Source organism: Lygodium microphyllum, chromosome 23 (assembly GCF_053477565.2).
Source record: "Lygodium microphyllum isolate KBCC chromosome 23, Lygodium_microphyllum_v1.1.10, whole genome shotgun sequence".
NCBI classification, from domain to species: Eukaryota; Viridiplantae; Streptophyta; class Polypodiopsida; order Schizaeales; family Lygodiaceae; genus Lygodium; species Lygodium microphyllum.
In genome coordinates this window covers 2,519,591-2,540,636 of record NC_141157.1, presented here as the reverse complement: position 1 = coordinate 2,540,636, position 21,046 = coordinate 2,519,591, and the positions used below count along the sequence as shown (strand labels likewise).

The 21,046-nt window shown below is 38.0% G+C and overlaps 1 protein-coding gene across 2 annotated transcripts in view; it reads right to left on the bottom strand.

Annotated features, from left to right (window-relative positions):
* The window catches only part of LOC148015809 (V-type proton ATPase 16 kDa proteolipid subunit), a 35,187-nt gene extending 25,224 nt beyond the window's left edge, over positions 1-9,963 (bottom strand). Inside the window, exon 1 of one of the 2 annotated variants that reach the window (XM_087663624.1) lies at positions 9,615-9,963. Coding sequence is in view for 1 of the 2 variants with exons in the window: in XM_087663623.1 (XP_087519749.1) it covers positions 9,615-9,699 (85 nt within the window). In the remaining variant the exon portion in view is untranslated. The remainder of the gene's footprint in view (positions 1-9,614) is intronic. The other variant, XM_087663623.1, reaches the window with a different exon arrangement.
* Between the last annotated feature and the right edge of the window lie 11,083 nt (positions 9,964-21,046).

Below are 21,046 nucleotides of genomic sequence, written 5' to 3'. Positions count from 1 at the left end.
TGACTTTCTAATAAAACTTTTGGCCTTAGCTATTTTGTAACGCATAGTCTTCCATGCATCATGATAAAGCCTTCTTTGAACGCATAATGATCATGATGCTGGCCATTGATCAACTGTTCATAGATTTTAGAGAAATCTTCATCATCAACATACTGCTCTTTCATATCATCCAATTCATGGTGATAAGAAATTGAAACAGCTGACACCTGTGGTTTGCGAGATAAAGCATCTGCAACTACATTCTTCTTGCCTTCCACTTGCAATATCTGAAAATGAAACATAGATAGGAAATTTTCCCAATGCATGTATTTCTCTGACAATTTAGCCTGTGTGAGAAAGTATGTAAGTGTTTGATGATCCATTTGCACTACAAAATCAGCACCAAGCAAATAGTGCTTCCAACTAGAGAGTGCATGGATCACAACTAATAACTCTTTCCCATAAATTTGGTAAGTCCTTTCAACGACAGAAAGTACTCTACTCTTGTATGCCACAACTCGGCCATTCTGCATTAATACAACACCAATGCTATTTCCACATGCATCACACTGTACTACGAATGGCTTAGACAAATCTAGCAAAATAAGTACTAGATCTGTAGTCATTTTTCCCTTCAAACATCTAAAAGTTGATTTCTCTTTGTCAGTTCATTGCCATTTGACATCCTTCTTTTCAAGCGCATGTAAAGGAGAAGCAATCTCTGCAAAGTGTCTTGCAAATCTTCTGTAGTAAGAGCATAGACTAAGGAAACTGTGAATATCATGAACAGTTTTCAAGTCTTGCCAAGAGACAATTACTTCTATCTTTGCAGGATCCATCTTCACACCATCTTTAGAAACTATGTGCCCAAGGAAGTGAATCTCTTCCAAAAAGAATTCACTCTTCTTGCCATTAATGAGCAATCTGTTATGCTTAAGCTCATTAAAGACTATAACTAAGTGTTTTCTATGCTCCTTTTCATTCTTTGAAAAGATAATCATATCATCAAAGAATGTGCCAACAAAACTTCGATAAGGGCAAAAAATTCTATCCATCATCTTATTAAACGTAGCAAGAGCATTGGTCAATCCAAACGACATGACTAAAAATTCATAGAGACCAAATGTCGTTCTAAAAGCAATCTTACGGATATCCTCTAGCTTGATTTTGATCTAATGGTACCCACTTTTCAAATCTATCCTGCTAAACATTCCTGCTCCCTGTAATCGATCAAGAATGTCATCTATCCTCTGAATCAGAAACCTATTCTTGATCGTGTTCTTATTCAAGGCTCTGTAGTCAATACACATTCCCCAAGGGCCATCCTTTTTCTGGCCTAGCAACATAGGTGAACAAAACAAAGAACTATTGGGCTGAATTAGTCCCTTCTCTAAAAGCTCATTAACCTGTGTTATAATCTCTTTCTACTACACTGTACTGACCCTGTACGGTGGCCTATTGAGCGAACTAGTCACAGTCACTGAATTTATCCAAGAAAGCCCTTGTACTTTCATCTAGTATAGACACATTACTGTCAACTTCATTGACTTGCTTTGCAAAAACCAAGTACACAGAAATATGATTTTTCATTACAAAAGTAATTGCAGAAGCAGAAACAACTAGAACAGACTCTCCTTTAAGCTTCACATCTAACACATGTATAAGAGTAATTGTTCTATTGTAAGTATCCAAGATAGCATATTTCCTATGGCACCATGAAATACCCAACAGAACATCACAGCCCTCTAAAGGCATAATATGGAACTCCTCTGTGTCCACATAGCTCTGAATGTGCATACGGAGTTTGCCAAGAATGGGGGTGACAAGTTCAGTATGTCCTGGACATGCCAAATCAGCTTGTCCAACTGGTCCCATTTTCTCGAGACGTATATCCAGCTTAGCTACCAATGCCGGTAAGATAAAGTTTGCACGAGCTCTAGGATCAAAGAAAATAAGCACTGTGAAAATTAGCATATATTTTCCTTTACAAGATGCAGGTCCAAGATGTACCAAGAGAAAGAGAGATATTCACTTTTAATTGGAGGATGAATATGCACTAATGTTCAAAAGAACTGTAAAAAGGGATGATGCAATAAGATACAAGATGCAACAAGAAAGAAATGCTGGGAAAAAAAAGCGTAAACCTTTGGGTTGATAGGTGCATTTATCCACCCGATCCAGTCACTCAAAGGTCACCACAATTTGAAGGGCTTACATCATTTCTAAAGTTTGTTTGTGAAGACAATGAAGGATTGTATGGATACACATGCAGACTTGTCACACAAGGATTAGTAGGGGTTCGTCAAGCCTTGACAAATATGCAGACAAGATTACAAGGGAATATGCAATCTTTGATGAAGAAGGATAGATTACTGGCTGAGAAGGATAGGGAGAACCAGAGCCTACAATATCAATGGGTGAATACCTCCTTCTTGACTCACGAATAACTTTTGAAATCACCTCTGACAGTGAGATACACGTATGGATGTATTGTTCTCCTTGTTACATGGACGTAGCAGAGGCAGACATAGGAGCAAAGCCAAAGATAGAAGCAAAATCAGACGCGCAAAAACAAAAGTAGAGAATACAACAAAGATTTTTTTATTCTCTTACAGAGCCCCTATAAAGGCAGAGACAGAGTCTAAAGAGGACGATGATGAGAGTGTAGAAGAAGATTATAGAAGCAAATTGGAAGAATCTATCCAACCCTGAAGAGGATACAAATGAGTGTGAAATCTCAAACTTAAGGCTACAGAAGTTAAAGATTCCATGCTATTAGACAGAGTGACTCTAGTGCCTTTTGGATTAGTAAATGAACTACATTATAGAGAAAATGTCCATAAGCAATAGATTAAGCAGAATAAGCCTTCATTCAATAGTGGCTCTTGTCACCCTAATTTACCCTTCTCAAGAAAGAATGATGATGATACACCTTGCCAATAAACACCAATCCTACAACCCAAATAGAACTCAAATGGTTTTTGTTGTGTGACATTCCTGGATGCAACCTTAGAAGATGATTCCTCGAGCCAAGAGATAAGGAATTACCAAACCAAACCGGAAACAGCCCTAGTACCATTTTAGCATCCCAAGTAGCAAGCAGAATCCTCGTTGAAAAAATAAGTTGATTCCAGCTGAGCATCAAAAGAGGAGACACTTCCTTGAAAGATTTGGATTTGTACCCAAAAACAGTTCATGGGACCTTCATCCGCAAATTAAAAGGTGAAAAGCAATTAACTTTTGTGGATACAGATGGTTTTGAACGTCAAACCTAATGGTGGAAACCGATCTTCCAAAAGAGGAGCTATCAGTCTTGCATGACCTATGAAGGAGAACTTGAATGTGTTTGCATGGTCGTATAAAGATCTAAAGGGGATTGATCCCACAATATGTTAACATCACATCAGCCTAGAGCCCGATGCCAAACCTGTGAAGCAAAGATAGAGATACATGAATCCAAATTACTCCACTCTAGTAAAAGCTGAATTGTTGGAACTCCTTGAAGTTGAATTTATCTATCTAGTGGCCAATAGTGAGTGGGTTTCGCCCATCGTGGTAGTACCTAAGAAGATTGGGAAGGTACGAATATGTATGGACTTTCGCAAAAGCTGAACTCCAAGACTAAGAAGGATCTTTTCCCTATTCCTTTCACAGACCAACTATTGGACACAATGGTTGGACATGAATAGTGTTCCCTCTTGGACAGATTTAGTGGATACAATCAAGTCTAGATCGCAAAAGAAGATCAATCCAAAACAACCTATGCTTACAAACTGATGTCATTTGGGCTCTGTAGTAATGCTCCTACTACCTTTCAAAGAATGATGATAGCCACATTCCAAAATCATCTGCATGATTTTATTGAGGTATACTTAGATGACTTCTATGTCAGCAGCCTAATCTATGAGCATTGGGGATACCTAGAGTAGCACTTAGGCAGATGTCGAGAGTATGGGATCTCTCTCAACCCTGAAAAATGCATCTTCGGAGTCTCTTTGGGAGTTCTTCTAGGCCACATTATCTCTATACAAGGAATAGCAATAGACCCTACAAAGATTGAGAAGATTGCAGCTCTAATAGCTCCAACCAACCTAAAAGAGTTGAGGGGATTTCTTGGCCATGTGGTCTATTACTGACGGTTCATTGCACATTTTGCAACAAAGGAAGTCCCCCTTGCATAAGCTATTGAGGAAAGATGTAAAGTTTACGTGGATCACTAATTGTGACGAAGCGTTCAACACTCTAAAGCAATGTCTGATTGAAGCACCCATCTTGCAACCTCCTGATTGGAATCCATGTGCACACTGATGCATCTGTCGAAGGGTTAGGCATTGTCTTATATCAAAAAGGCTCCTCAGAGCTAGACCAACCTATCTACTAAGCAAACCATAAGGTCATCATCACTGATGGAGAACAAAACAATTGTTGCACCATCGATTGCGCACAAGGCATGCAACCTATACACAAGTGGTAGTGAAGATTACATCAATGGGTGAGGAATTCGGTTGCCCTCCTATCTCTATCAATAGAGCGTGAGACAGAGGGGAAGCTGAGCACGATTGATTTTCCTTTCATCAACTGCGAGGTGAGGATTGAGGGAAATTACGACAATTGAAGTCCGATACACTTTTGTTTCCCTATGCACACATGGGACATGCCTTTGCCATCACTACACACACATCACTCTCCTTGGCGCATTGCACTACTACAAGACTCCCTAGCCTTATATCAGACACTAAGCCAATGCTGGGCTTTTTTTTACTTGACACATCGTTATCCTCTACATCTTTAGAAGATTGTTATGGCCACTTAGAGCAATATGGCCTTTTTGTTCACATATAAAGCATTTCCCAGCCATCATTAAAACCTTTCTTTCTTCAAATGATTTGCCCAAAAGTGGTCTCTTCTGTCCTTTGCCCTGTTTAAAAGAAGTCTAAGGTTGCTGCTGAAATCTTTTCTTCCAAAAAAACTTCTTTGTAAAGCTGGTCTTTTCTAGAAATTGCTTCTTCTTCTTGCCAGGATCCTGCTTAAACTGAGAATCCTTCTTTTCAGTGCCTTTAAAGCTGTCAGCTTTTCCTTTCAACAGTGCGTTTGCCACACCAACATTTTCAATTAACTTTACCATGTTTGTAACCCTAGTCTTGGTACAATAATCCCTGATGGCTTTGGGCAAACCGCAACGGTACTTTTCAATTTGTTCTGACATGGGCATTGTCCTATAAGAACTCACGGGCAAAAGTGCTTCCTAAAATTTCTTATTGTACTCTTCTAAATCCGTACAATTGGCCATGTCTAATGTCATGCAATCATGACATCTACTTCAAACGTGTTAGTTAACCATGAGGCTGCAAATAACTGTTTGAAATGAACCCAAGTGATAGATGCATATCCTTGCATCAACAATATGTTCCACCACTACAAAGCATTACCTTTCAAAAAAGTTACAGCCTTCCACACCTTAGAAGTCTCAGTAAAATTCCCTCCAGTGTAAGCTGCATCAAACTGTTGTATAAATGTCAAAGCTTTTAGCTTATCTTGCATACCACTGAAGGTTTCAAACTTTAATATCTGACCATCCTCTTTATAATATTTAGGCTTTACACTTTTTGGTGTTAGGTTGTCATAGACAGGTGGCTATAAAAAGGGGAGTCCCTTAGGAGCATTATCAGCATTCATTTCACCTGTCTTAGCTGCCATATGCCCACTAGGCTGAAAAAAACAGCCGCTGCATTTTGTATTCCAAGAATCAAATAAGGACTCTGCAAAGTCTAATAACCAAGCTGTAGACCAATATTAGCATAAAGTGGGTTCACTGCCTCAATAGGCATCATTCTTGGTGGCCCTCTGGGCAAGTATCCTTGATAACCAGTGGGTAATCCAGCCATTGCTTGAAAAACCGACCCACTACCAAAGTAACTAGGATAAGTAACAAACTGAGGAATAGTCTGTTGTGCCACTTGTGCATAACTGCCTTGACCATTCACTCCCTGATCCTGTGCTTGTGCTTCTTGTTGCACTGGACCTGTCTCCATGTTTGGTGTCTTTTCCACATGCTCACGCACTTCAGAGGTTTGCCTTTTTGAGCGCTCCATGATATGATGTGATGACTCAGCCTGAGAATTCTCACTATGTGACTTCAAAATTTTTACATCCAAGGATTCTTTTCAAGCTGTTGGAAAGAGCCAACCATACTAAGAAGTTGTGTCATAAACAAGTCCTGTTCTTGCTCCTCACCCTGTGGTTCAATGTCAGTTCTAGAAGGTGCTGACACCTATGCACCAATACTCCCTCTTCGGTGTCTATGAGCAAAAGAAGAACTCTCTTCTTCATGAGGGAGTTTTCCATTGCCTTTATCCATGTATGCCATCTCTCTAGTCCTGCAATCTCTGTAAAACCTGTGTGTATGGCCTTTTCACCCAAAACTATCTGAGCCTAAATTCTTACAGAAAAGAATTCAAATCCCAGGGATGGAACAATGAAACCGGTCTATGACTCACATAAAGCGGTAGTTCCTTCAATTAACACCTGGTCTTTTCACACACACACACACATACTCACACACAAACAGAGGTCTCATTCCCTTGCTCAACACCAGATTTGGCCCCGAAGACCGGCGCCCCTCTCGGTATTTCTTTATCAATTAAAAGATGGAAAGTTACGAAAATGAAATGTTCCAAAATACATAACCAGTGGACAATTGGTTTTCATCTTTTCTAAGTAAATCCGAGCTACATAAGGACAATACAACATGACCAGAACAACCTCCCTTTTAGGAAAGCATTTTATGTGACCATAACTCAATAATTCATGTGCAAAATTGCAGTCTGCAGAACTCTGTATTTACTGTTCTTACTGTCCAACATATCCAGAACAACATCCCTTTTAGGAAAGCATTTTCTATGACCATAACTCAATGATTCATGTGAAAGATTGCAATCTGCAGAACTCTGTATTTATTGTTCTTACTGTCCAACATATCCAAAATTGCAATCTGCAAAACTCTGTGTTTATTGTTCTTACTATCCAGCATATCCAAAACAACATTCCTTTTAGGAAAGCATTTTTTGTGACCATAACTCAATAATTCATGTGCAGAATTGCAATCCGCAGAACTTTGTATTTACTGTTCTTACTGTCCAACGTATCCAAAACAACATCTCTTTTACCCTGGTATCATTCCAGCAGTAAAACAGTCCCACAAACAACACTAAATCAAAGCTGAAAAACCCTGTTCCTGTATGGCACGGTCATCACTTTCTTTAGTTCCTGCATTGGAGAAGCCAATAGCTACTCCTAAACCTGGACAATGAGGCTCTTGCCTCAGTAGAAGTGCAAAGAAAACACAAAACTATATCTTCGATGGAATCAGCCCATCATACAGAGCATTTCCTTTGAGAATAAAGAGAGAGTTAACCAGAGGGAGCAAGCTCTATCTCCGTACATAATTCAGAGGCGAAAAAGTACTCTCCATAGCTGATAAACTTGCAACAATCTGCCCTCAATTCCTCCAAACTTCATTCTTAGATCTGTCCCTCATGCCTATTACGTTTTTTTCTTAACGCTCTCTCTCTCTCTCTCTCTCTCTCTCTCTCTCTCTCTCTCTCTCTCTCTCTCTCTCTCTCTCGGGAATTTGTGCCACATGGCATACATGTCATTTAAACCTTCCGGTCTAAAATTCTCCATAATCGGTGCAAAATTTGACCTCGGCACATACCAAAAAATTAATCCTCATGCAAAAATGAAGATAATGACGCGAACAAATTTTGGGGTCCAAAAATAATAACTCTCTAAATTTTAGGGATGGTGACCCCTACATTCCTCAAGTTGTTCTAAGCAACTTTTATCATTGCAACCATATCAAAAAGTGTAATGTGGCTTAGTTACGGTGACTTTTATTCCGTGAGCATTCTTACGTGTGCATCTTCTGTTTTGGCCAAGCTCATTGTCTTGCACCATCTCTAGTGACTAAGCACACAGTCCCAAACCACTCACATTCTATTCTTCGATGCCCATTCAATATGGAACTGGTCCTAAGGCTCAAATAAACCATTTGTCCAATTTGTCTCAATGGCTGCCTCTTCTGGCCATGCAAAGATCCCAGCTTAATTCAAGTGAACTCTAGGGGTGAAAAGCAACAGTAGCTAAAGAAAATAAAAATAAAATATTTATACAAGTAAATAAGGAAAGCAATTTCAAAAAGTATCACCACCTGGTGACAGAACGGGAGGAGGAGCCATAGAATAAATAGGTATAAAATAGGCCTAAATTGACAATTGGTTGACCAATATTCAATAGTGGTCGACTGTCATAAAAGCCACACAAAAATCACTAAAATGATGCCTAGATAAAGGCAATGTGCCCGATCCTAATAGGCATGCGTAAACTCACACAGAAGCTAACAATCCGGCTAACATTATGGCTATTAAGGAAGAAGTTGAAAGGCTGATGACATCAAAATTTTCCTAGGTTTATCAATAGTTTGAAACTTACAAAAAGAACCCAAGTTAGTCATGATAAGCACTAGTCTAGGCGTCCTTCCAATCAAGAGAGGCATGTGCTTGCAAAGCATGTACTTCTTACAGCTTACATTGTACGTTTTGAAACTGTTTAGCGAGACAGCATGTTGCTTTGATATTTTACCATTGAAGGCTTTTTCACAAAGATCAATGGTGAATATTTATGTGAGAGACTTCTTGATCTAAGAAAGTCCACTGGACAACCTATGCACTTCAAATAAGATCACCACCTGTACAGAGTCCCTAATGGATATCTGACTCAGCTGAAATCAATTGCTCGATGATCAAATTGCTCTTCAGTTAGGTACACACAGTCCTACGGTAACATTTTGCAACTCTATAAAATAGCAATTCCCAAATGCAGTTCTGCAAGGTGGTCGAACAATTACTATGCTTGGATTTCACAAAACTTGACAATTAGGGTTTCTCAGTTTTCTAATCCCCAGCATTGAAGATTTTCATTTGCAATATTATGTTGGCACAGCCAGATGCACATATGAACTATCTTATCATGCCCTTTTTGCTCTGTACTGAGTTTATACAGCAGCGCATGCACAAGAGAAGTGTGTTTACATGTCACACTGGCATCCCTGTATGTATGAAAGACTAAATACGACTACATGGCACAGTCAAAGCACTCTTCTTATTCTGTTCGATCTCTTTTGTAAAGGTGGATGAATAAAACACTTGCTTTCTGAGGAACCATCCTTAAAAACTTGACCAAAGGATGCAAGGTGGACGAATTGCTGCTCAAACTCTCTCGTCATGTTATTCTGTTCGATCTCTTTGAAAAGGTGGATAATAAAACACTTGCTTTCTGAGGAACCATCCTTAAAAACTTGACCAAAGAAAGCAAGATGGACAATTCGCCTGCTCAAGCTCTCTCATCTTAAATGCTTGCTCTCACCTCACCGCCCTTGCAATGCAGTCTCTTAAATAAATGTCTACTGTTAGAAATCACAAGCCGCAAGATAGTAATAAAAGTAATCGATTGCACCGTAACAGCACTCAAAGCCATAGCCGGAAGAATTGATGGCATTACCACGAGACTCAACGAGTTTACAAGCAGATGAAGAGGGAACCAAAAAAAAAAAGCAGATCAAGAAAGAAAAGGAATACATGAGAAGACGAGCGCCGCTGCAGCACCGAGGAAGCCGAAAAAGGGAGCCGTAGTATCGCCATTGAACTCTGTGGTCGAAGACATCTTCTCTTCAGGTAAAAGCTCTCCTGCCTCAGGGCGTACTACGCATAAACCCTAGCAAGGTCGATGCTTATCGTTCATGGGCACGGAAACGAAACAAGAGCAAACTGCGTATACGTATTGTTGACGAAGGACATGTGGCTATCCTGTCCTCTATTTGTAGCTTCGCTAATTTTCGTCTCTTTTCACTACGAACGAGGTAACAAAGGGCGCACGAGTCTCGACAGTCCGCAATAGCATTGCCCTATTTTTCTTGAGAGAGCGTGTGTGTGTTTGTGTACACGGCTTTCTTTTTTTCTTTTTTGAAACAAAGGTGCACTAGCACGTTTGCCTTTTAGAGCCAATTGTGAGACAGATGTTAAAAAGCAAATATTTTGAGACTAATGATGTTACCAAAAATATATATATATATATATATATATATATATATAGTGAATTTTGTTTAGATGTCACTTATTGATTTGCCAAAAAGTATTGTATTCACACTCATTCAATTCCTCTTGATATCACCATTATGCTCATATATTCAAATCTCAAAAATTTTGCAAAATGTGAAATCCTCCCAAAAAATATATCTTTTTTCTTAAGTGTTTTATAGTTGGCCCCCTTACCCTACTATCTTCTAACATTAGAAACCAAAGTATATATAGAAGCTAATGTATATTTTATTTTAGTTGGCCCCCTTACCCTACTATCTTCTAACATTAGAAACCAAAGTATATAGAAGCTAATGTATCTTCTTCTATTTCCCTCTCAAAGTGTGTGGAAAACTATGTTCGAAAAATTTTAAATTTAAAAAAACTTTTAAAATATTTAATTAAAAATTTCAAACTAAAATTTTTAATCACAGAAAGAGAGAGAGAAAAAAAAGAATAAAAAGAAAAAGACTGAGAAATGGGGGAAAGAGAAAAGAGAAGTCTTTTTTAAATTAAGCGTTTTTCTTATTTCTCTCCCTTTCTCTCTCATGTGTAGGGCCTAGGTTCTCTCTCTCTCTCTCTCTCTCTCTCTCTCTCTCTCTCTCTCTCTCTCTTTATTTTAATTAAAAAGAAATTTTAAATTTAAAAGTTTAATCTAAGAGAGGAGAGAGAGAGAGAGAGAGAGAGAGAGAAATATACAAAGAGCAAAAAATAAAGAAGAGGAGAGGGAGAGGGAGAGGGAGAGAGAGAGGGGGAACTGAGAGAAAGAGAATTATAGAGAGAAAATATAAAATTGATGAGAAATAAAGAGAGAGAGAGAGAGGAAAAGAAAAAATGAAAAGAGAGGAGAGAGAAGGGAGAGAGACAGAGAGAAGAGAAGAAGTGAGAGAATTTGAACACGGAGAGAGGAAATATAAAATTTAAAAGAAATAGAAAATAGAAAATTTTAAAGAGAAAAAATGAAAAAAATGAAAAAATAGGGGAGAGAAGGAAAAGAGAAGAGAGAGAAAAATAATAAGAAAAAGAAAGAGGAAAAGAGGAAGAGAGATAGGGAAAAAGAGAAAAGAGAAAAGTTTTTTTAATTTAAATGTTTTTTTAGAGAGAGACAAGGAGAGAGGGGGGAAGAGAGAGAGAGAGAAAATATAAAATTTTAAAGAGAGAAGAAAACAAGAAAAAAAGGAAAATTAAGAGAAAAGGGAGCGGGGAGAGAGAGAGGAGAGGAGAAGAAAAGAGAGAATATACACATAAAGAGAGAATTATATATATAAAAAATATAAAATTTACATACTTTAAGAGAGATTTGGTGAGAGAGGAGAAGGGAAGAAAGTGAAAGAAGAAAAAGAAGAGAGAGAGAGAATTATAGACAAATGAATCTTACTATTATATTATTTTCGCTATAGGTTTGGAAAGCCCCGAACCTCTAAACGGCTTCCCAAACCTACCCCCTTTTCCAAGTGTCTCTTTTTCAATCAAAACCCCCTCTCCTTCCCTTTTTCTCACATGTAATTTCTCATTTTCTCTTCCCCCTCTCTTTTTTAATTAAAGCCTCCCCCTCACCTTCACCTCCCTTTTTTAAATTAAAACCCCCTCCCCTTTTTAATTAAATTCCTCCCCCCTCCCTCTCTCTCTCATGTGTAAGGCCTAGGTTCTCTCTCTCTCTCTCTCTCTCTCTCTCTCTGTCTCTCTCTCTCTCTCTCTCTCTCTCTGTTAGATTAAAATTTCTGAGTTAGATTAAAATCTTTAATTTAAACATTTTTTAAAAAAAATAATTTAAAATTTTTGAACATAGTTTTTCACACACTTTAAGAGTGAGAGAGAGAGAGAGAGAGAGAGAGAGAAGAAGAAGAATGATAAAAAGAAGACTGAGAGAGGAGGGGGGAAAGAGGAAAGAGAATAATCTTTTTTTATTAAACGTTTTTTTTCTCTCCCTCCCCCCTCTCTCTCATGTGTAGGGCCTAGGTTATCTCTCTCTCTCTCTCTCTCTCTCTCTTTGTGTGTTATATTAAATTTTTTAATTTAAACTTTTTTAATGAACATTTTTGAAAGCTTTTTTAAAATTTAAAGTTTTTCGAACATAGTTTTTTATACACTCTGTGAGGGAGATAGAAGAAGAGAGAGAAGAGAGAGAGAGAGAGAGAGAGAGAGAGAGAGAATAAGAAGAAGAAGAAGAATGATAAAAAGAAGAACACTGAGAGAGGGGGAAAAGAGGAAGGAAAATAATCTTTTTTTAATTAAACTTTTTTTTCTTCCCCTCCCCCTCTCTCTCATGTGTAGAGCCTAGGTTCTCTCTCTCTCTCTCTCTCTCTCTCTCTCTCTCTCTCTCTCTCTCTCTCTCTCTCTCTCTCTCTCTCTGTTAGATTAAACTTTTTAATTTAAACTTTCTTTTGAATTAAAATAAGAAGAGAAAGAAAGAAATAAGCAAAAAAGAAAAAAGAGGAGAGGGAGGGAGAGGGAAATTTGAGAGAAAAAGAATTATAGAGAGAGAAAATATAAAATTTATGAGAAGAGAGAGAGAAAGGAAAAGAGAGGAGAGAGGGGGAGAGAGATAGAGGGAAGAAAATGAGAGAGAAAATAAGAATAAGAAGAAGAGAGAGAATTATAGAGAGAGAAAATATATAATTAAAAAGAAATAAAAAATAAAAAATGTAAATAGATAATTTAAAAATGAAAAAAGAGGAGAGAGAAGGAAGAGAGGAGAGGGGAGAGAGAGAGAAAGAGAGAGAGAGAGAGAGAGAGAGAGAGAGAGAAGAATAATAATAAGAAGAAAGAGGAAAAGAGAAAGAGAGATGGGAAAAAAGAGAAAAGAGAAAAGTATTTTTTTAATTTAAATATTTTTTGAGAAAGAGAAGGAGAGAGAGAGAGAGAGAGAGAGAGAAAGAGAATATACACATAAAGAGAGAATTATATATAGGAAAAAGATAAAATTTACACACTTTAAGAAGAGACTAGGGGAGGAAGAAAGTGAAAGAAGAAGAAGAAGAGAGAGAGAGAGAGAGAGAGCCAGGAGAGGAGAAAAAATAAACTAAAATAGAAGGTAGAGAAAGAGAGAGAGAGAGAGAGAGAGGGAGATCACACAGCAACTTTGCTCGCTGCTTCGAGGTAGCGAAGCTGTCCCGAAGCACGCACAGAATGCTAGTTAAAGAATATTTAGCAATTATTACTACAAAATGTTCTCTTTGAGGCAAAACAATGGCAATGGATCATCATTAGTTTCATTCAAGCTACTCGTAAAGGTATTGGTTTCAATATCCCAAGAGATTTTATCATTGTTATCTAAGCTTCATCATAAATGGGATACTCTTTATATATGCTTGAAATCTAAAGCACAAGCATGTGATAAAGGACAAGAGTACGAATCTTGTTAATAAGCCAATATCTAAAATGTATATTTGCAATGGAAACCAGATATTTCAAAGAACTGTTGAAGCAAGCTAAACTTAACTAATGTTTTTAAGTGATCCAAGTACTTGTAATAGAGAATAAACTTATAAAGAAGAGCAAGCTACAATTCTTTCAATAAAGTTCACCAAAAAGTACATTCATGAACAAGTAATCCCAAGACAATTGGATCGTGGACAAGATTGGTGCTAGGTAGTTATTCATTATCTCAAATACAATCATCCTTTGAATTTAAAGAAAGTAGAGAAGTTGGGAGGCAAACTATTTATATCCCTTCAAAAGACTCGAATATGCTCGATTCGTGATGTAGCTAGAAGCAAGGTGGCTTTGTAGTAGTTTTGGGCCCTCCAAGTACTTCATCACGCATCCCTTTTTCTCTTTGCATCAACATGTGTCTTTAACTCCATCACAATAAACCTTACTTGTGACCTCTCCAAAAACTTCAATTTCCTTACATAACTTAATTCGCTTGCTTTGCAATGTGCTGTTGTTGAAATTACATGTTTTGGCTGGAACTTTGACAAAAATAGCTCCAACTCTTCTTGAAACAAATGCATGGAGTAATGAACATGCCAAATGCCAAAAGGGTCTCTTTCCGACATCTATAAGAGCAAAATTTAGTATGCCTCCAAGTGATGGAAGGAGATTTTTTGTATATTTTCTCCAAAACAATCAAGCCATACCCTACATCCTCTACCTCACCATATGTATAGTACTGGGCAGAGAAGTGGATGAAAATGGACATGGTTATCCCCAAAGAACTTTAGTCCAAAGTTCTAGATACCCTTCTCAATAACATCTCTTATCTTAAGAGATCAATGTCAAATAAACACTAATAAATAGTAGGAGCCTCAATATGATTCTAGATACATTAATTGACAAAAAATCCACACATTAGAATCTCAATTTGACAAATTCATATAGTAGTTTAAGTATACAAACTTTACATGTTATGTTGTGGAAAAACCATAGAAATATGTGACAATAGCAAGAAATTTGCACTCGCTTGATTGCATTAGTTTTGTGTATCATCTTCACTACTTTTCAAACCAAACACACAATCATAAAAGAAGCAATTGAGTCCACGATTGTACAATTTGTGAGGGAAGTCTAGCAAACATTCTAGAGCCAATCTACAATCTTCAAGATTAAGGACAACTTCAAAATCGTAGCAACCTAAGAGAGAATCATGGCAACGCCTATAAAAGGGTGACGACATAGAGTAAGATAGTGGGTCAAGAGGGCTATGATGTTAACATCACCATATGTAATCAGTGATTGAGAAAAGCAAGTCAATGAAAGATCATATTCCAAATACAATATTATGCAAACTTAATAGTTGAATCCCTAAAGCAAATTGAAAGAGTTTTTGGGAAGATATAATCTTGAGGTAAATTCAAACTCTTGATGACACCTTAACAGTTTATATGCACATGAAAATGAGAAACCCTAACAAAAAGACATAGCAAACATTCTCTTGCTAACTAAGATATACACTTTTCAAGAAGCCAAAATTGACTTACATCCTTTAGTGCTATGACAAACATGTGCATGTGGGCAATGCACATCCTTCTTGCATGTCATCAAATGTACATGCATGCTTGAGTCATATCATGACACTAGGGCACCTGTAAGTTAGCAATCAACACTACATCATATTGTGCTAGTAGGCCATATAGAAGTTATCAATCAATAGTGTTGGTACAGAGAGTCATGTTGCAGGGGGAAGAATGCAATATAAAAAGCTACATGCTAGTAATTTTTAAAAAAATATACAACAAGATCCAATATGAATGACAAAGTTAATATCCAAACAAAACTAGACAACAAATAGAGGAGAAAAGAATGATTAGCATCGTTGAGTAGGTCTCTCTCATGGCTCAAAACAAAAATGAATGAGGATGATCTAGAGGCAACAATTAATGAGCTTTAGGGTAGCACTATTGGTGGCAACGTGTGTGTGTGTGTGTGTGAGACAGAGAGAGAGAGTGGGGGGGAGGGGGAAAGCAATTGTGAATTTCAGATACAAACCCTTAGATATTCTTTTGTAGATAATATCTCTCTAAGAGGTATTGTTATAGTTATCAGCTTTGAGATCTTTGCTTAATATTGCTTGGTCCTTAAGTATCATTAAGAGAGAGAGAGAGAGAGAGAGAGAGAGAGAGAGAGTGTGTGTGTGTGTGTGTGTGTGTGTGTGCATGCGTGCGTGCAAGTGCACACGCTTTGCTTACCCATTGATTTACATGCAATTCTGAGGTGTCCTATACCATGTGTGAAAGAGAGAGAGTTGCATCATGGAGACAATGCAAGCCTGATGAGCCAATGTAGATCATCATATTCATCCTCAATTGTATATTAATGCTGAGTATGCCAGTGGCCCTGATGTTGCAATCAATATTGTGTATGAGAATCATGTTGGTCATTTGCCATTGGCATCCCCAAGTGGTTGCTTCTCAGGGAAAAAAATGAAGGTGATTAAACTTGAAGCTTCGAGCCAAGCCACCACTTCTTTATGTGTGTCTTGTATGTACAAATACACCAATTGGTGTACTCCTTCATGGGTCTCGAGAATGAGAACATTGCTAAGCCCTAGTACCACCTCCACCTAAAAGCAAATGCTGATGACATCTTTTATTAGGATCCCTTTGTCCGTCTGCTACCTATATGCACCAGCAATAGAAACTAGCTCATACAAAAAGAAGTCTACTATTGGGATCATTAAACTATGATTGTTTGCGCAAGGAGCATCAATAGCCAGTGCGGCCACCATGATGCACTATACAAGGAGTAGTTCATGCCAAGCAAGTCGAGGTGACTGAACTTGAAGCTTCAAGCCAAGCCACCACTTCTTTTCGCACGTCTTATATGCACAAATACACCAATTGGTGCGCTCCTTTTTAGGTCTTAAGAACGAGAACATTGCCAAGCACTACTACCACCTCCACCAAAAAGCGAACACCAATGACATCATTCATTAGGACCCCTTCATTCGTCAACTACCTATAGCCACCAACAGGAGAAATAAACTCAGATGAACTCTATTGTTAGAATCATTAAAGTATGGTTTTGGTGCAAGGAGCAACAATAGCCACTATGGTCACTATATTGTGCTATATAAGGAGTAGTTTGTGTCGAGTGAGTTGAGGCCAGGTCTCAAGGTCTTCACCTATCGATCGCTGGCTACATGTAGTTGCACAGACATTGACAGCATCAAAGGACTGGTGTTTCTATGCCACAATTATGGTGCAGGGTCTAGCATGTTCATGAGGGAGACTAGGATGAGGGCATAGGCAAGCATAGCACCAAGGGCACGACAAGTCCGAGGGCAAGAGGTGCTACATAAGGTAATGATCATGAAAGCGTCTTCTCAATCATCTTGTTAGTTCTGCAGCCAATTGAAAATCCACATACAATGTGTGCAACAAGCCCATCTATATAGTACTTATATTATCTTCTACATAAGCCTCGCATCCCCTTTGCTTGGCTTCTTGCATTTGATCTTCCTTCTTCTATAATAGGTACTTGGTTTTGCAGTTATAGATTGCATGCACTTGAATTAGCTTGCCTCAAGGAGCTTGATAATGCAAGAAGCTACATACTAGAGCTAGATGCAAGGAGAGAATTGAAGAATCAGGCATGCCAAAAGGCAAATTGAATTCATTAGATTAAAGCAAGGGATCTCTAAAGATAGATGGGAGAAAAAGAAGAAGTAACATTAAAACAAATAGGTATTAATGAATGAATGGGCCACTTAACTCCAAGTTAAGCATGGGTAATTTTTTGGGGACAAGCACCACATTGTCACCACATCATTTTAATAGCATATGCCCTAACGGGAAATACTAATAGGCTAGCCCATTATGCTACACACTTTGTGTCTTCCAATGAGAAGCTACATCTTGATTCTAGTATAGTGTAGTTCAACATTATGAGATTGTTTTAAACTTCAAGTTGCTTTAGGCTTAGAATGTTTCATTCACTTTAGTGTATGAATTGCAAGTGTGCTAACTCCTAAGTTTCTACGATTGTCTCTACCTTTCTGGACATACACAACAAACATTTGAACCCAAGTACGTATTAGGAATTCATGTTTGCAGTAGTAAGGATATGAATGGGCATTATATACTCCAAAAGTGCCAATGGACTATCAATTAAGAGTGTAGGCCAACAACTCTTTCTAGTCATAATTTCAAGATCTCCCTCAATGTACAATACTTTACTAAGGAACTGTGTCTTAGATAAGTAATGAAATCTATAAGCATGAATGATCACTCAAAGCAATAGAAAATACATATAATTTCTACCTCGTGACCTCCTTTGAATGGCAAGATGTCATGTTCCAATGCACAGGCTAAATATAGCTCCTTGATAACATTTAAAAACAAAAGAATTTGTAAAAACTAGGTTTCTTTGAATTGTATATTCCAATATCCAAGATTGTTGTGGTACATAGGCTACATGGTGTTGTATAAAGTATTTTCCTTTCAAGCATTGTGGAAACAATGAAGAAATCTCAAAGCTCCATACCATATTGAGTCAACTTTGATAAGATGAATTGAATTGTTCTATTATAGCAAGTTTATTAAGAAAAGTATCATAGATCCTCCAAGTTTTTTAAGGTGTAAAATGAATCGGGCTTTGTTGCCATTCTCAATTAATTAGTAAAGATATATGCTTTCTTGTTATGATTTTAACCTAGTTACATGTTAGTTTCCAAAGGATAACAATATGATCTCCAAATAGAAGATGGCTCACTTGTAGTACACCCAAAAGACTATAAAAGAGTGAGCTTTTTCCACTTACAACTGGACCATGGATGGAGATTAGCTCACCCTTTCCCAAAATTAAATTAATCTCTTCTAGAGCTATCTAAGTTGGTAGAGGCTATGCTATTTGGAACTCTTGAAAGTTATTCTTCCTTGAATATACCTTTGGACATTTTCCAATATTGTTCTTATCCCAAGAGGAGGAAGAGTTTAAGGCAATGGCTGATTCAGCTGCATGCTCTTGAACCAAATACAATAGTTTATTTCTCAATCTATAGTAGTAGAAGATATCATAGAGGTGCTAATGTAGTGATTCTTCCAAATAAACTCTCCCATCTCTCCTTAAAATTCAAACTCCCCCCCAACAAATAATAAAAAACAAGAAACTAGCAACTCCTTTGCCCCTTTTAGCACATATATATTGTGAAACCTAGCTCATCACAATCATATTGCCACTTTAGCACATAAATATTGTGAAACAGTAGCTCTTTACAAGCATATTGAATGCCTAGAACTCCAGCATCATTTAAATCTAGTGGCTTTTGTAGTCTTCTTAATGAAATAATTGCCTCTCCAATAGCTTGAATTCCTACAATGTCAAAACTTCCTTTGTTAGCTTTACAATAGCTATGTTATTTGTGGCAAAGGAGGTGAACTTCATATTTTCATTCTTTTTTATTTTACAATCAATATGAGTTAGTTCTTTATGAATACATCGCACTTCAATCATCTTAGTAATCATCAAAACATGTTGAGTTTGTCTATCAATTTGTCCATGCGCCAATGTAAAATTTCTCATGAATATATTGAGCAATGCTAATATTGTAAATGCCTTATCCGATGGCAAGAAATGGCCTTCATGTAAGGCATAAATATGTTCCAACAGTCACCTGGGTAGCAAGTGGTGTAAGTGAATCCTATGATGGTCACAATCTACAAACATAGGTATCTCTCACCTCTAATAATCATAAGATGAAGGGAGAAGTGGAAGTAGATAAGTGTGAGCTATGGCAGATGGAGCAAGAGAGCAAGAGAGAGAGATTCGAGAGTGGGAACTCCAATAGTCACAATGTGTGACTGGCCTTCCCTTTATTCAAATGTCATTGAAAGAATAAAGAATGAAGTGATAGTGATGGGTGCCCATTGCCTGCAGTGTGCAGGTGCGGATACTATCAATGTAGTAATACATGGGCAGCTAGGCATAGGCACCTTTACCCCCCAACAACCTCCCACCTAAAGGTGAATGTGCCTTGAGTAAAACAGTGACAATGTGTACATAGAGTACAACAAGATGAGAAATAGAGGTCATCTCATCCAATGCCCATCAACTTCCTAAGGAAGGCAAAATGCTCTGTTGAGAGACTTTACGTGAGCAAATCTGCATGGTTTTGGTCAGTTGAGATCTTGACAAGGTCAAAAAAATTATCCTCAACAATGATCTCTCTAATAAAGTGGTACCACACCTCAATGTGCTTCGTCTTCACATGGAAGACTGGATCATTGGGGCTAATTGGATAGCACTCATAGAATTCGAATGCAATGTAGGAACCGTGTCAGTCATACCAAGAACTGCCCCACTAGATGGCCTAACCAAAGAGCCTCCTTGCAAGCCTCAATGGCTGCAACATACTCAGCCTCTGTAGTAAGAGTGCCGTGCATTTCTACACCATAGACATCCAAGAAACAACACCCCTAGTAAAGATAAACACATAGCCATAGGCGGATTTTCTAGTGTCTACATGCATGTCCTACATAATCTGAGAGTCGGTGTATCCCATGACTCTTATATCCTAGCCACCATAATATATGCACATATCTATTGTGCCCTTCAGGTACCTCATGATACCCTTGATGGCATCCCAATGCTACCTGCTAGGTGTAGCCATATAGTGTGCTACAACTCCTACTGCAATAGCTATGTCAGGACGAGTGGCTATCATGGCATACACCAAACCAAACTACCCATTGCGGATGCATAAGGGATCTTGGCTATCTTGGCCTTCTAATCATTAGATTATGGACAATCAACTGGCTCACCTTCACATGAGAAGGCAAAGGACATCCAATTGGCTTAACATCCTATATATGAAACCGCTCAAGGACCTTTTGGATATACTCCTTTTGTGATAAGTAAAGGAGCCCCTAAGAGTAGTCATGTGTAATACGCATCCCAAGAATATGTGAGGCATGTCCCATGTCTTTCATCTCAAAGCTCTTCTTGAGATGACTTTTCACAATATCCAACTTATCATAGGAGCTCTTCCTGCAATCAACATGTCATCCACATAGAGTGCCAAAATCAAAAGGTTGCCATCACAAGCCTTTTTCTTGTATAAACACGGATCCATATCATTGCATGTATAGCCCTGTGAATGCACAAAAGCATCAAACTTGTGGTACCATTCCCTAGGTGCGTGCTTAAGGCCATAAAGGCTCTTTCTCAATCTGCACACTAGGTATTCCCTGCCTTTTTCTTCAAAGCCCTTAAGCTGCTGCATATAAATCTCTTCATGCAAGTCCCCATGTAAGAAAGTTGTCTTAACATCCATCTGATAAAGGTCTAGATCTAACTGAGCAACCAATGCTAGTACTAGGTGTAGGGTAGTCATCTTGACTAATGAGAAAATACTTCCTCAAAGTCAACACCATGCTCTTATTTAAAACCCTTAGCAACTAATCTGGCCTTATAGGCAAGCTTGGGGCATCCATGGGTACTCTTCAACTTGTACACCCACTTGCATGGCAATACACACTTTCCACCAGGCAAAG